The sequence below is a fragment of the Natator depressus genome, chromosome 5 (genome assembly GCF_965152275.1).
Source record: "Natator depressus isolate rNatDep1 chromosome 5, rNatDep2.hap1, whole genome shotgun sequence".
Taxonomy (NCBI): domain Eukaryota; kingdom Metazoa; phylum Chordata; order Testudines; family Cheloniidae; genus Natator; species Natator depressus.
In genome coordinates, this window is record NC_134238.1 from 96,204,647 (window position 1) to 96,217,443 (window position 12,797).

The following is a 12,797-nucleotide window of genomic DNA, read 5'->3' on the forward strand; positions in this document are numbered from 1 at the left end:
CAAGAACCATTAGCTTGGAAAACAAGGTAGCTGGCTAGATATGGATACACCCGTATGTCTCAGATCCTCAGGTGGTGTAAATCTGTGTAAATTTCAATAGAGTTACACCAACTTGCACCATCTGAAGATCTGGCCCATAATATTTTATCTCTATCTCTATAAGCATCAATTGTAGGTCCAACTTTCTCCAAATCCAGTTCAGTAGATAGGAACTGAAGGTCATTACCATTGGAGTTGCCTTTGTGAAACATGTTGGTGTCTCAGACCAGTTCCCAGAGGATAAGTGTCTATATCACAGAAAATACCACCCCCAAAAAAGAGGAGAGGACAGGAGACAGCCTGCCTACCTTCTAATCCTCAGCTGTTCTCCCTCCAGTTCAGAATTAATGCACACTGGCTTGGTAACATGGAGAAGTTTATACAGACACTGCCCATGCTACAACTTTCCTAGAATAAACAAAGTGCTTTATTCTCCAAAGTGTCCCATCTGACCTCGTTCATAGGCATTACACTCAGCAAAAGGAATAGTGCACATCCTGGAATAATGGTCTGTCCCACTCCAGTTGAAACCAGAAAAAGCCCATGTAGTTAAACAAGAAGAGGAAGGAAGGAAATGCAAAATGTCTAACCTCAGTAAAGCCAGGAAATTCAGAGAAAGGCTGAATCACCATCCTTCCCTACTTCAGTTATGCTGAGGTAGTACAGAGAATATGGCCTTCTTCCAGGTAACTGAGAACTGTGCTCTTACATACCATATAGGTCAGATTCCTCCCCCCTCCCCCCCCCACCCACCCACCCCCGCAAGAAGAAAAACTTGTGGAAGTGGGGATTAATAGAGGAGGGGGTGACAAGGGACAGATCATTCCATCAAAGGGCAAGTTTTGCCCTCAGATAGATTAAGCAGAAGCTTCAGTCATCCACTATGGATCCCTTGAGATTCCCAAGATGCAAAGCCTTTACATGGGCTCTTATTGAACCTTACCCACATCCCAGCATGAATATTCCTTATGAGGCTGTTTGAAGGATGATGCATCTAGTTAATCTGTTTCTCAATATCTCTTTTTGACACACACTCTCTCTCCCCATCCATTCCCATCCTTGGCCTGCCCCCTCCTGCTTTGCAAATCATCAAACCTATGAAAAGTTGTCTGTGAGATCTGAAGATTGGGTAGCAGTGCTACAGAAATTTATAACCCCAAATTCATCATAAGCCAGGATAGCTCTGCCTGCTGGTCCCCTCCACATGTGGATCTTGAGAGAAAAATCAGGGCCACGTGAGGTGCATAATGCTAGGCACAAGGGTGTAAGGCAGGAATGGCAGTTCAGCCTATGATACATCTCCCTTGTAGGTGTAAGCCAGACGTTAACGTAAGTGTAAGTGTCTTTGTATGTGAATTCTGCACCTGTACATTAAAAATGTATAGTTCATGCATTTTCAGAACAAAACTAAAAAGCAAAAAATAAAACAATACACTTCCTTCTAAAACAGAATGAAATTCTTTACAATGTGATCACTTTTTCTGGTCAGTGTGATGCTCACTTATTACTCTAACTTTGTCATGATAGTTTAACTAAAGCTTCTTCATTAATGATTTTTCCCCTAGGAAAAATGGAAGCAAAGAAAAATGATAGAATGATGAGACAACTGCCAATGAAATCTCACTTTATAGAGATTGGAGAAAGCAGAATGGAAGGCTTTCCTCCCTCTAGCTATAGAGCATTGGCGTACACAGTTGTAACAATTATTTGATATGAATTGCACCTATCCGCTCCCAGCTCAGGTAGTCAGACGGTACAGGTGCTCAGAAAAGAGCCAGGGGAAGGATGGAGCAAATATTTTAATCAAAATTAAAATCTAAAACCAACATTCTCAAACTTGGGTTATTAAAATTAGGTGCCTAGGGATAACATTTTCAAAAGCACCTAAGTTACTAAATAGGCTAAGACCCATTTTGAAAAATGATTTTGGCCAGTCTACATAATGTTTCTTTCCCTTTCCCTCCCTTCCCCCCTCCTCCCCCACATAGTAAGCTCTGGTGATATAAGCATCTTCACATCAATATAAATGTGTCCAAACATATTTCTAAAATGACATAGTTAAAGCAGTACAAAAACTGTGAGTAAACAAGGTCAAACGCTTGTATTAAAAGTTAATAGGACTTGGACTCCAAAGTGCCTAAATCACTTTTGAAAATGGGATTTAGACACTTTGGAAAATTTTACAGTAGATCCATATTTTGATACCTAAATAACTGGCTTCATTTTCAGAGGTGCTGTGCACAATTACTCCATTGATTTCAATGAAATCAAGACACATGTACGGCGCCAAATATAGATTTAGATGTCTAACTTTAGGCACCTTTGTTTGAATATGTGGCCTGGTTATTAGCTTTTAGGTTCTAATTTTTGTTTGTTTCTTCTCTGCTGAGCTGAGATATGACTCTCCATACATAATAGTGACAATCTAAAGTAGGATTGCCTCGTATAAATTGTAACTATTTTTGGAATGTATTTGATGTAGCTAGATGGTAACAAATGTGATTCACTGGTTTACAAAAATAGATTTCAGTATAAAGAACTGATCTAAAGAACTGTCATTTCCACTTGGAACTCTGATATTTTCTGGGGTCAGCTATTAAAATGCTCCTAAGCCTACTTCAAAGAGAGTTGTGTGCTTAGCACAGCACAAAAGAAACCATTGTTTTGGAAAGACACCAGAAAACACGTTGGTACATATATGTGTATTCACATAAACCTTTCGATATGAGAAAATAAAATTTAATAAACTTGTAGTCTTCTAGTCTGGATAGCAAAAATATAATAATTTAGCTAATCTAATTTTAAAATTGAGTAACTAAACTAATTTATATATAATTAAAATTGTTAAATGAACAAGAATATCTTGGTTAAAAAATTGACATTATAACATCAAAATACATCAGAAGACTATCCAGGTTGGGATTTTAAAAGAGCTCAGTGTTTGTCTAACTGAAAATCCCACAGCCAGAGTACCAAAAAAAGGAGTATAAGCCACAGAGAAACAATGAGAAAACTTTAACAGATAATGGAGAGCATATTCACCTATCCTACAATAGCAGTAGAGTTAGGGGACCTGGTTACAACACAGTTCATAGATCCATAGGTCTTAAGGCCAGAAGAAACCATTATGATCATCTAGTCTGACCTTTTGCATAATACAGGCCATAGAAATTCACCTGCGTCAATCCCTTAACTACTGATTGAGCTACAGTGTATATTTTAGAAAGATCCAGCCTTAATTTAAAGACTTCAGATGATGTGATCCACCCTGTCCCTAGGTATATTATTACAATGGTTAATACCCTCATTGTAAAAAATTTGCACTAGTTGTTCCCAGACAGTTATATTTTATAGGGTCATGAAAATAAAATGAGAGAGCGTGTCAGTGTTAATGCTGGAAGAGAAAACTGAACTTTAAGGTGAAAATTTTGTTCCTGCTTAACAGATTGTAACTATAAGGTTTATCCTATCTACGTGAGGGTTCTATAGTTCTAGACTAGATAAAGAGTATTTGGTATAATTTTGATTTTTTTGAAATTTATGTCCATTTTCCAAATTCACAAATTCATATATTATAAGGCCAGAAGGGGCTATTGTGATCATTCTAGGCTGACCTCCTGTATATCACAGGACATAGAACTTCCCTGAACTAATTTCTGTTTGAACTAGAGCAAATTGTTTAGAAAAACATCACAATTTGATTTTAAAATTTCCAGTGATGGAGAATCCACCACAACCCTTGTTAAGTAGCTCCAGTGGTTAATTACCATCACTGGTAGAACGTGTGCCTTATTTCTAGTCTGAATTTGTCTAGTTTCAACTTTCAACCATTGGATCTTGTTATATCTTTGTCTGCTAGACTGAAAATTCCTCTGTTATCAAATTTCTGTTCCCCATGTAGTAGGTACTTATAGACCAAAATATTTTTTAGTTAAGATAATTTGGAAGTACTAGATACTTGGGGGTAACCTTGCTGGTAGTTCCCAAAAGAAGAAAAATGAATTGCAAGATTCAGAGGAACCTATAAGGGTACAGAAGTACCTGCCTGGAGCCCTTAGTCAAAAACATGGAACCAAAAGCCCTTTTCTGGAAGATACTGGCAGAATGCTACCAGCAGTCAGTGAGGGCACAGGGAGAGGGAAGGCTGGCAGGCACAGAGGAAACCAGGTTACAAAAGCACACTGCAGGGCTGCACAGTTTCCTGGGGAAGCAGATTGTTCATTTCATTTCATTCATAATTGCATTGACTTCTGGATTGCAAAGTGTCATTTAACTCAACCGGGCCAAGTTGCTTCCGACAGAAAGATTAGTATTTCATGTGTTTTGCCAGTTTAGCCAAGACCTAAACATTCTAGCTTTTTCTGATGAATTTTTCAGATTGTTTCAAGAGAAAATACCTGAGACCCAGGCCCATCTCAATTAAACAGACTCAAGTAGGCATGGAAACAAAACTATAAGCCCTGAGGGCTCCGCGTGGAACTATATAAATTTCTGCTAAGCAAACTAAGCAGCCAAAGCAGGGAGAAGAGAAAATGGGGCCCAGCTGGGGCCACCTCAGCCTCCCCTGAACTTTTAGAACTATCCAGGACAGGCCCCCACTACTCTGAGGGCACTAGAACTCAGGTGGTGCCACCTGTCTCTTCCCCTCACCATGTGGCCTTGGAGAAAAACTGCAGAGCGGAACAACCAGCCGGAGACTCTAGAAGCAGCCAAAGCAGGGATGTCTGGACATTCTGAGAACTTTGTATAGTTTGGACTGGACTTTCTCTGGCCTGCACCAATTGGCTGTTTGTTCCAATCCTGCCCCTCCCTCACAGTCTCTTCACCTGCCCCCTTCCCACCTTCTTCTCTATCCTGTCTACTCTCACCCCTTCCCTTCAATGTCCCCTCTCCACTTTTCTTTCCATTTAGCTGATCCCCTCCTAACTAACTGTTCCCTCCACCCCCCGCAAAAGTAAATAAATAGTGGAACTAACATGACATTTGCTGGCATCACATTGTTCACTTTGCTTGTGTGTTACACCCCTTCCCACACTCTGTTTCTGTTTCATCTATTTCGATTATAAGCATCTGTTTCCACTGGAGACTTTTTGCTAGTGAAAACAACCTTTTTGCTTTGGTGAAAATGGAAGTGTGGCATTCACTAAGGCCAAAGGCAGTTTGTGCCTACAACGTACAAGAAAATGCATAAAATGTTCCCAATGTTTTGTTTTTCCCAAATTCAATTAAATTTTCATTCATTTCCCTTGCAGTTTAAGAGACAGAGAATTTTCCACCAATCTTGAAATATATGCTAAAATTACAGCACACAGGCCATCAGATGGCATTCAAGACAGCTCCAAAGATAGTGACCTTTCTAATTGATGGGAAACTATCATGATCAGAAAGGTCTGATCAGGGTGGGTAATGGAATCCTACAAAACAGATCTGACTCCTTCATATTTTCACCCCAGATCTAAGAAGGTGAAGGAGCATTGACACACAATGCCACTTAAGTCCCAAGGATGGGCTTTCAGAGAAAAAAAATAAAAAAAGAGCCTGATCTCTGGGGCTGCTTGAAGTTCAACAGATATAGAAATAAAGAGAAAATTGAGAAAAACAGCAAGAAGAGAGTATACAGTACAAACACCACAGTGACAGCGTTATTCATTATGAATCAGACCATACTTCAGGACGTCTAGTTTCTTTTTCATCTGCCATGGTTTGTTTCGTAATGTGGCAATTAGTTTCTTTTTCTCTTCTACCTCTTCCTTCAGCTTGGCCAATTCCTCCTCCGTAATTGGCTCCTCTTCAGAGTCGGAGTCAGAGCTTCAAACAAAAGTGGAGGGATAAATACAGTAAGTTTAAAAACGTGAGGGTAATAGAAGGTTTCACTGAAGCAGATGTTCAGTGCTAACTCCTTAACTTGATCCTCTAGGTCTGTGTTTTGCAGCTGTAACTCTGAACTTGAATTTCTGTAACCCTGACCTGAAATGAAGTATTTGGAGCTTGAAGTACTGAAACTGAGCTGGACTATGACAGAGACAGAGATGTAGGACCTGATCCAAAGTCCATTGAAGTGGGTGGGAATTTTTCCATTGACTTCAATGGGCTGTGGATCAGGCCTTTAGAGAGCAAGAGATCTGCTCCTCAAGGGTAATCCAATCTGTTAGATCAAAGGTTCATGTAAGGAAGCCCAACTCGGAACATTGTATAGGTTCTTTTTAGAAGAGTGTTTAAACCGATGGGAGGGAGGTGTTTTTTCAAACCGCAGTTTTTGAGAGAGCCATTCCCCACCTGTGAAGGCTCATCTCTGTTGGCTAGTTTGGAGTAGGAAGAGTCATACCCTCACTCTCTCTTCCCCGACACCTGAACAGGGCTAATCATAATCTGATCTTTAAATTGCAATAATGACCATCATCCATCTTCTTATTAATACAGAAAGGCAGAGCCTATGGCTTTTTAAATTATGCATGTTTTATACAGAGAGAGGATAAAACCAGAATCTTGGATCTGAACCACTTTCAATTTGTGGGGAGGGAGTGCTGTGTTCTAATCTCTGAATTTCAGCCCCACCCTACGGCTTTGGTTGCAAAGGGACTTATTTTCTGGGTCCAATTTATATGTGGCCGAAATCTTGTGACACCATCAGTTCACATAAGAGTATGGAAATTTTGCATGAGAAATTGATTTTGCAAATTTACATATCTCAGAACTCTCACAAGATCAGCTAATTTCACGTGACTTCTGCTATTTAGGGGCAAAATGTCATGAAATTTTAGCACTGCCAAACCCCTAACCTGGCTCTGAATCAAACTTAAATTTAAACCCTAGCCAAACCCAATGAAAATACAAACATCCTTGCAATTATCTCCAATTATATATAAATCCAGATACACTACCACAGTAAAGCTAAGCCGATACCATGCTGTTAGTGGGTAACTCAGAATGTTCTGGATATGGGTCTGTGTTGAGTAATATTCCCTCCACTACCTGAGTGGATAACATGGCTAAAGATAGTTGTGACAGATATGGCAATTTCATGAAGTATCATTGAAAGACCTTTTGGTATTAAGCTTATGTATTATTATGGGCCAGGATTGTATGTATCTTTTCTATGGGGGAGATATGACAAATATTGTACCCCATCTTTGGGGTCCATTGTTTTAACTGCATGGTTGATAGTATGATTATGCTCCACTCCATGAGGAAGGGCTACCACAAATCCACCAGGAACAAAAAACATTGGGTGGTGATTAAGGCAAATCAGCCAGGTTGTAACTCCCCCTGCAGGGAGATACCACCTCCTGGGATGGCTTGCATATACTAGTTCAAACTAGATTCTCCAGAGACCAACAGGCAAAGAATGGACTTTTGGATAAATAGCCTAAGCTTATACATACTCTTTCTGATCCAACGGACAGAACCTTCTATCCAAGGATGGCCCCAATCCTTCTAGAAGAGTTGGAAGGGGTGCCTCCTATCAGAGTTCTTGTTGGAGTGGGGGGGGGGTGATCTCTGGGGGCAAGCTATTGGCACGTGTAATTTTTTTAATTGTTTTTAATATTTTTTCTCTGTAATGTTTTCACCTTAAGAGTAAATATGTGTGCTTACAAAAACCTGTATATTAACATATAACTGCAGGCAGTTACAAGTGCCCAGAGCCTTTGAAGAGAAAGTAAAGTGCAGGTGCTGGCCTGTTTAGGCAGTCTGGCTTGCTGCGGATATCACAGTGAAGGCAGGAAACTGTGCAGCCTGGAAAAACCCTGGTCAAGAGGGGGAGAGAGACATTGGTCTCTGCCCCATAGAGGTGACTGCTGAGGAGCTGGGGGCCTAGAGTGGTGCCCTTGAAGGATCATAAGAGGGAAATACAGGTGCAATTGCCCTGAACTGTGACAATAACTACCTACTGCTCTCCCAGCTATGACTACAAACAGATAACCATCAGTATGACAGAAACCATTTTTTGCAGCAGCGGCATGGGGGAAAATGCTTAAAAATCATTGAACTCAATTCAAATCAGGCTGAGGATGGCAACTAAAGGAATTTACAAAGAAATTATCCAGTGGATTTAGCTCTTTTTCCTGTTCTGAATGTTCTGTGAATGGACTGACGCCTTTAGGAAATTGTTTGTTATTTGAATTAGTTTTAGGAATGGTTTGTTCATGCTAAGTTTAGCCTATGGACTGTTTGCAAATTGCTAGCTGCCATTACATCTTTGAATGCTTGATATGCATGATCTGATATTTGAGCTGTGTGATTAAGTCACGTAATGTGGTTTCTGTTCCCTGACTGGATAACCAAGGATTTATAAACTTCTTCGAATTCCTTTCAAAACAAATTCCATTTGCTAATGCAATGAATTGTGTGAATAACCAGACCTCAGTTATTGACCTAAAATGTTCCTTCTATTAATACTTGCACCAAAACATTTCCCAGCATGAATGATCATTAAAAGCTAATAAAAAGTTACACCAGCACAGTCAAAGTGAAATTCTTTTTAGAAAACATCAAAACAGATATTTTTTTCACTCTTCACCAAGCTCTAGCTTTGGTAACAAATGCTATGTGAGAAGGATATAAAAACAGCATTTGAGATGACTGTATGAGACACATTAGACTGAGTCAGAAAAAAAGAAAAACAGTATCCTACAATTACCAAATTCTCAGTTACTAAAGAATCAAATGTTACGTACTAAAGAGAGCTGAACGTTAAAGAACTTGAACTCATCATCCATAAAATTTCAGCAAGAATGTATCATAAAAAAATCCCACTGCTGAAAACAAACCTCTACAGAAAGAAAGAGCCTTGCTGAAAGCCAATCAGATATATTTATTATTTGGTGTTGAGATGAGCACTATAGAAAGACCTAGGCCAATGTACTGAAAATCAAAAGTCAGATGTCTCATGGATATCATAGTGAGGCCCTTGAATCCTAATGCAAGGGAGTACTCTTTTAAAAACAAAAATCAGAAGGACTGACAGGGAATTGAATATTATACTATTTATGATAAAGGGGTTAAATCCTTTGCCCCGTTCCAGCCAAGGCAGCACAAAGCAGCCAGAAACCTTTCTGACCAAGGCAGCTGAGGAGGGTTCCCTTTGACACAGGGGAATCTCTGTGTTTGTTGTAGCTAGTTCTGAGAGGAATGTGTGGGGGAGTATGAAAAATAAATTGTGATACTGTGGAGCCAGTAAGGAAAGGATGCTGTACAAAATGAACGAGACACTGCAAACAAGGCAGAATAAAATATATATTAGAGCTTTTATTTGTCCCACTGCTCCTTATATGAGGTAATGTCAGACCTAGTGCTGGTAAAATATTTTTTTTTTCTTCAAAAGCAAAAATGTATTTTTTTAAACAAAATTCAAAATAAAGCCAACCAAATTTTTTCATCTCTTCTATTTAGAATGTTTTCATCAGCAAAATCAAAAATTTTATTGAAATCAAACTTTTGTGAAACAGTTTGATTTCAATTAAATTGCATTTAAAAATAATAATTTGGGTGAAAAATTCTGACAGTTTTCCTTTAGCTCAAGTGTAAGGTCTCTGCTGTTGGAACCAAGAGATCTGAATTCTATCTTTATTTACAACCAGTTTAAATGCTGCTTATGTGAAATCAGTGGGACTACTCATAAAGTGCTATTCAGTATAGGAGTATCACAATCTGGCCCTATAATAATGAACAAGCTCAGATGAAAGGCTTTCAGAGCTTTCAAAAAGACCTTGACAAGGTCCTTCACAGGAGGCTGCTGAGGAATCTAAGTAATCTTGAGGTGAGAGGTAGAGTTCTCTCATGGACAGAATATGGACAGGAAAAACAAATAATTGCACAACATGGCAAAAAGTTAGCAGTGAATGCTCCAAGGTTCCTCATTATGCTTTTCTTTTCCTTGTTTATTTTTTCTTCTTATTTTCTTTCAGCATGCTTATCTGCTCTGCCTGAAAAGCCAGAAGCAGTGCATCACTTTTAAATCAGTAGGTCAGTGGTCCCAAAACTTTTTTGGTCAAACACACACCTTACCTGGTCTGCGCCCCCTCTGGGAGCCACGTCTGGAACCAAGGCCAGGAGCAGGGCTGCAGCTGGGGCTGCGGCAAGGAGCAGAGCCATGGCCAGGAGCAGGGCCAGGAGCTGGTGGCCGAAGCCGGGGCCAGAGCTGCGACCAGGGGCAGGGCTGAAGCAGAGCTGGGCTGGGGGCAGAGCAGGATTGGGTGCCGTTCCCTCCCCTCCCACCATGGGAGCTGGCCCAGGTCCCACCATGCCTCCCCCCAAGATGTTCCTCTGCTTGCCCCTGGGGGGGGCACGCCCCACAGTTTGGGGACCACTGCCATAGATAGCTTTTGTTGTGATGAATCCACATGGACATACTAAAGAGCTCATACTTTCCACCCTCTCCTCCTCCCCCAAGGTTTGCAAATGCTCTATCTGAATTAAATCAGCCAAACTGATCATCAGCACATCATTCTTTGTTCATACGTTATTTGTACTCGCCTATCAAAATAAATACCCTTTAAACACCCTTTGTTGTTGTTGTAAGAAATTGTCGGAACAATATGCGATTTAAAAAACTTTCTTCAACTCATTTCAACTTTCTTACAATTACTTTTTTAAAATCTTTAAGATGCCATTTTGTGACATACCTCATAAGCTTCTGCTATCAGAAGCGACAGTCCCTCTACTCTTGGTGTCCCAGAGCTCATACCTTATTTACAATAGCTTGTTGGAAAAGTGATCTTGTTAGTTGTCCCACTTACTGTCTAAGGAGACAATGTTCTTGATGTCCTTCCAGGAATAGATAACTATCTTTAGTTATTCCTCAAATGTTATCCTTGCTATCCCCATGAGCAATGTCCTAGCCTGTATAATGTTTCTAATTAATTAGCCTAAATGAATATATCCTCCTCTACTGAAATTTATCATCCAGTCCAAAAAGTTCTGTTTTCATTCAATTTTACATTTTTCTGTGGGTCTTTTTTTTACTACATAACTATTTAATGTTCACAACAGAAGACAAGAACAACAATAAGTGAAAGAATATCAATTGGCACAGTCAGGAATACGATTTTAGTAAAATATACTTGAGTGCAGGAAACCACATAAAGGAAGGATAATGCTATAATGGATTTCATAGTGAAGAGCTGGAACAAAGACAAATTCTAGGAATGCTAAAAGGTGGGGGAAATGGAGTAGAATTGTATTGAAATGTGTTTGGGAAGAAATTAATATGAGAGTCATAGAATCATAGAATCATAGAATATCAGGGTTGGAAGGGACCCCAGAAGGTCATCTAGTCCAACCCCCTGCTCGAAGCAGGACCAATTCCCAGTTAAATCATCCCAGCCAGGGCTTTGTCAAGCCTGTCAGGACAACACGTCTCACATTATGGGTTCCTTTCCTTTGATGATTCCTGCTGTGTTCTTCTGAGGTGTCTCTGGGGGCACCGACACCCATAGTGAATGTAAAAATGAGGGAAGTGGAATATCTCTCCCAGCTATGTAAATGTATCTATCTCCATCTGCTTCATGATGCACTCTTCCCAGCAGGTGGTTCCTTTCAACGCACAACGCATGAGGTGGTGGAAAGAGAAGGCGGAAGAATGAGAGCATCAAGGCTGCTACCAGAACAACACAAAGGTTGGAATTTTCGGAAGGCCTCAGCACCCACACTGGGTGCTCAATTTTCAAAAGACTTCAGATTCCATTTAGGCACCTAAATAAGCAGACAGGTTTGCAAAATATCTCAGCATACCTGGCATGGGCTCTTGGAAATCTGGCCTTAAGTGTCACAATGGGAGCTGTGGGAACTGAGCTCTTTTGAAAATCTGGCCTCAGTTGTGGGTCCTGAGTCCCTGAAACTCTGGCCTTGATCTTTTCTGAAAAACTGGCTCTTATAGCTAAGGGAGTTGTGCTGGCTGTGGGTACTTCCTAACTATAGCCATAAGTTCAGATAGGTTTCAGATTACATAAATAATTACCTTGAGGAATCTTTCTTCTTTTTATCCTCTTTCTTGTTGTCCTTCTCCTTTTTCCCTTTCTCGTCAGGTTTTTTTTCCTGTTTGGTCTCATTTTTGCCTCTTCCTTTTCTGCCCCCTTTATTGTCTTCTTCTTCATCCTCATTGGGCTCCTGCTGTTTGGATATCTGATTTTCCCTGTTCTTCTTGTTTTTGCAGGATTCCCCATCAGAATCACTGTCCTCATTCCCAGCCTGTTTCCTCTGTGCTCTCCTGTTTCTCTGTCTGTGTTGCCCAGCTGTCCTTGTCTCCTCTTCCTCCTCCGAATCCTTTCTGGCTCTCCCTCTGGCATTTCCTCTTCTGGTTTTGGCAGTTACTTTCTTCTCTTTTTCAGATTCTTCTTCATCTTCACAATCATGATGGGGGATGGTGGGGGGACACGCAAAAACAAAAAGTTAATATTATGTATCAACACCAACAATTCTCTCTCTCGCACACACATGTACAGAATTTATGTTATCAATATGATATACTATAGCTGCACATGACATAACAAAATGATAAACAGTTTAGAAACCTGACCTATGATGAAACTTTAAAAAAACTGGGCATATTTAGTCTTAAGAAAACTATGGGGGGGGGGTGGATGTGATGGGGTGTATGAACCTACACTGGTGAAGTAAGGATTAAGGAGTACCTCTGGGCCCATAAAGCCCTGCCCAGCTGCCCCTGCTGGGCATGCTCACAGCAGGGGCTAAGCTCAGAAGGGAACAGTTTAGTTCAGTCTGGGTGGACAGTTGCAGGCTCCTGCCAAGAAGCCACTGTG

The 12,797-nt window shown here is 40.4% G+C and overlaps 1 protein-coding gene across 1 annotated transcript in view; it reads right to left on the minus strand.

Annotated features, from left to right (window-relative positions):
• The window catches only part of TMC1 (transmembrane channel like 1), a 79,297-nt gene that overhangs the window by 50,809 nt on the left and 15,691 nt on the right, over positions 1–12,797 (minus strand). The window contains exons 3-4 of the mRNA XM_074953791.1: positions 11,996–12,377; positions 5,707–5,847 (exon numbers count right to left, since the gene is read on the minus strand). Coding sequence (XP_074809892.1) covers positions 5,707–5,847; positions 11,996–12,377 — 523 coding nt within the window. The remainder of the gene's footprint in view (positions 1–5,706; positions 5,848–11,995; positions 12,378–12,797) is intronic.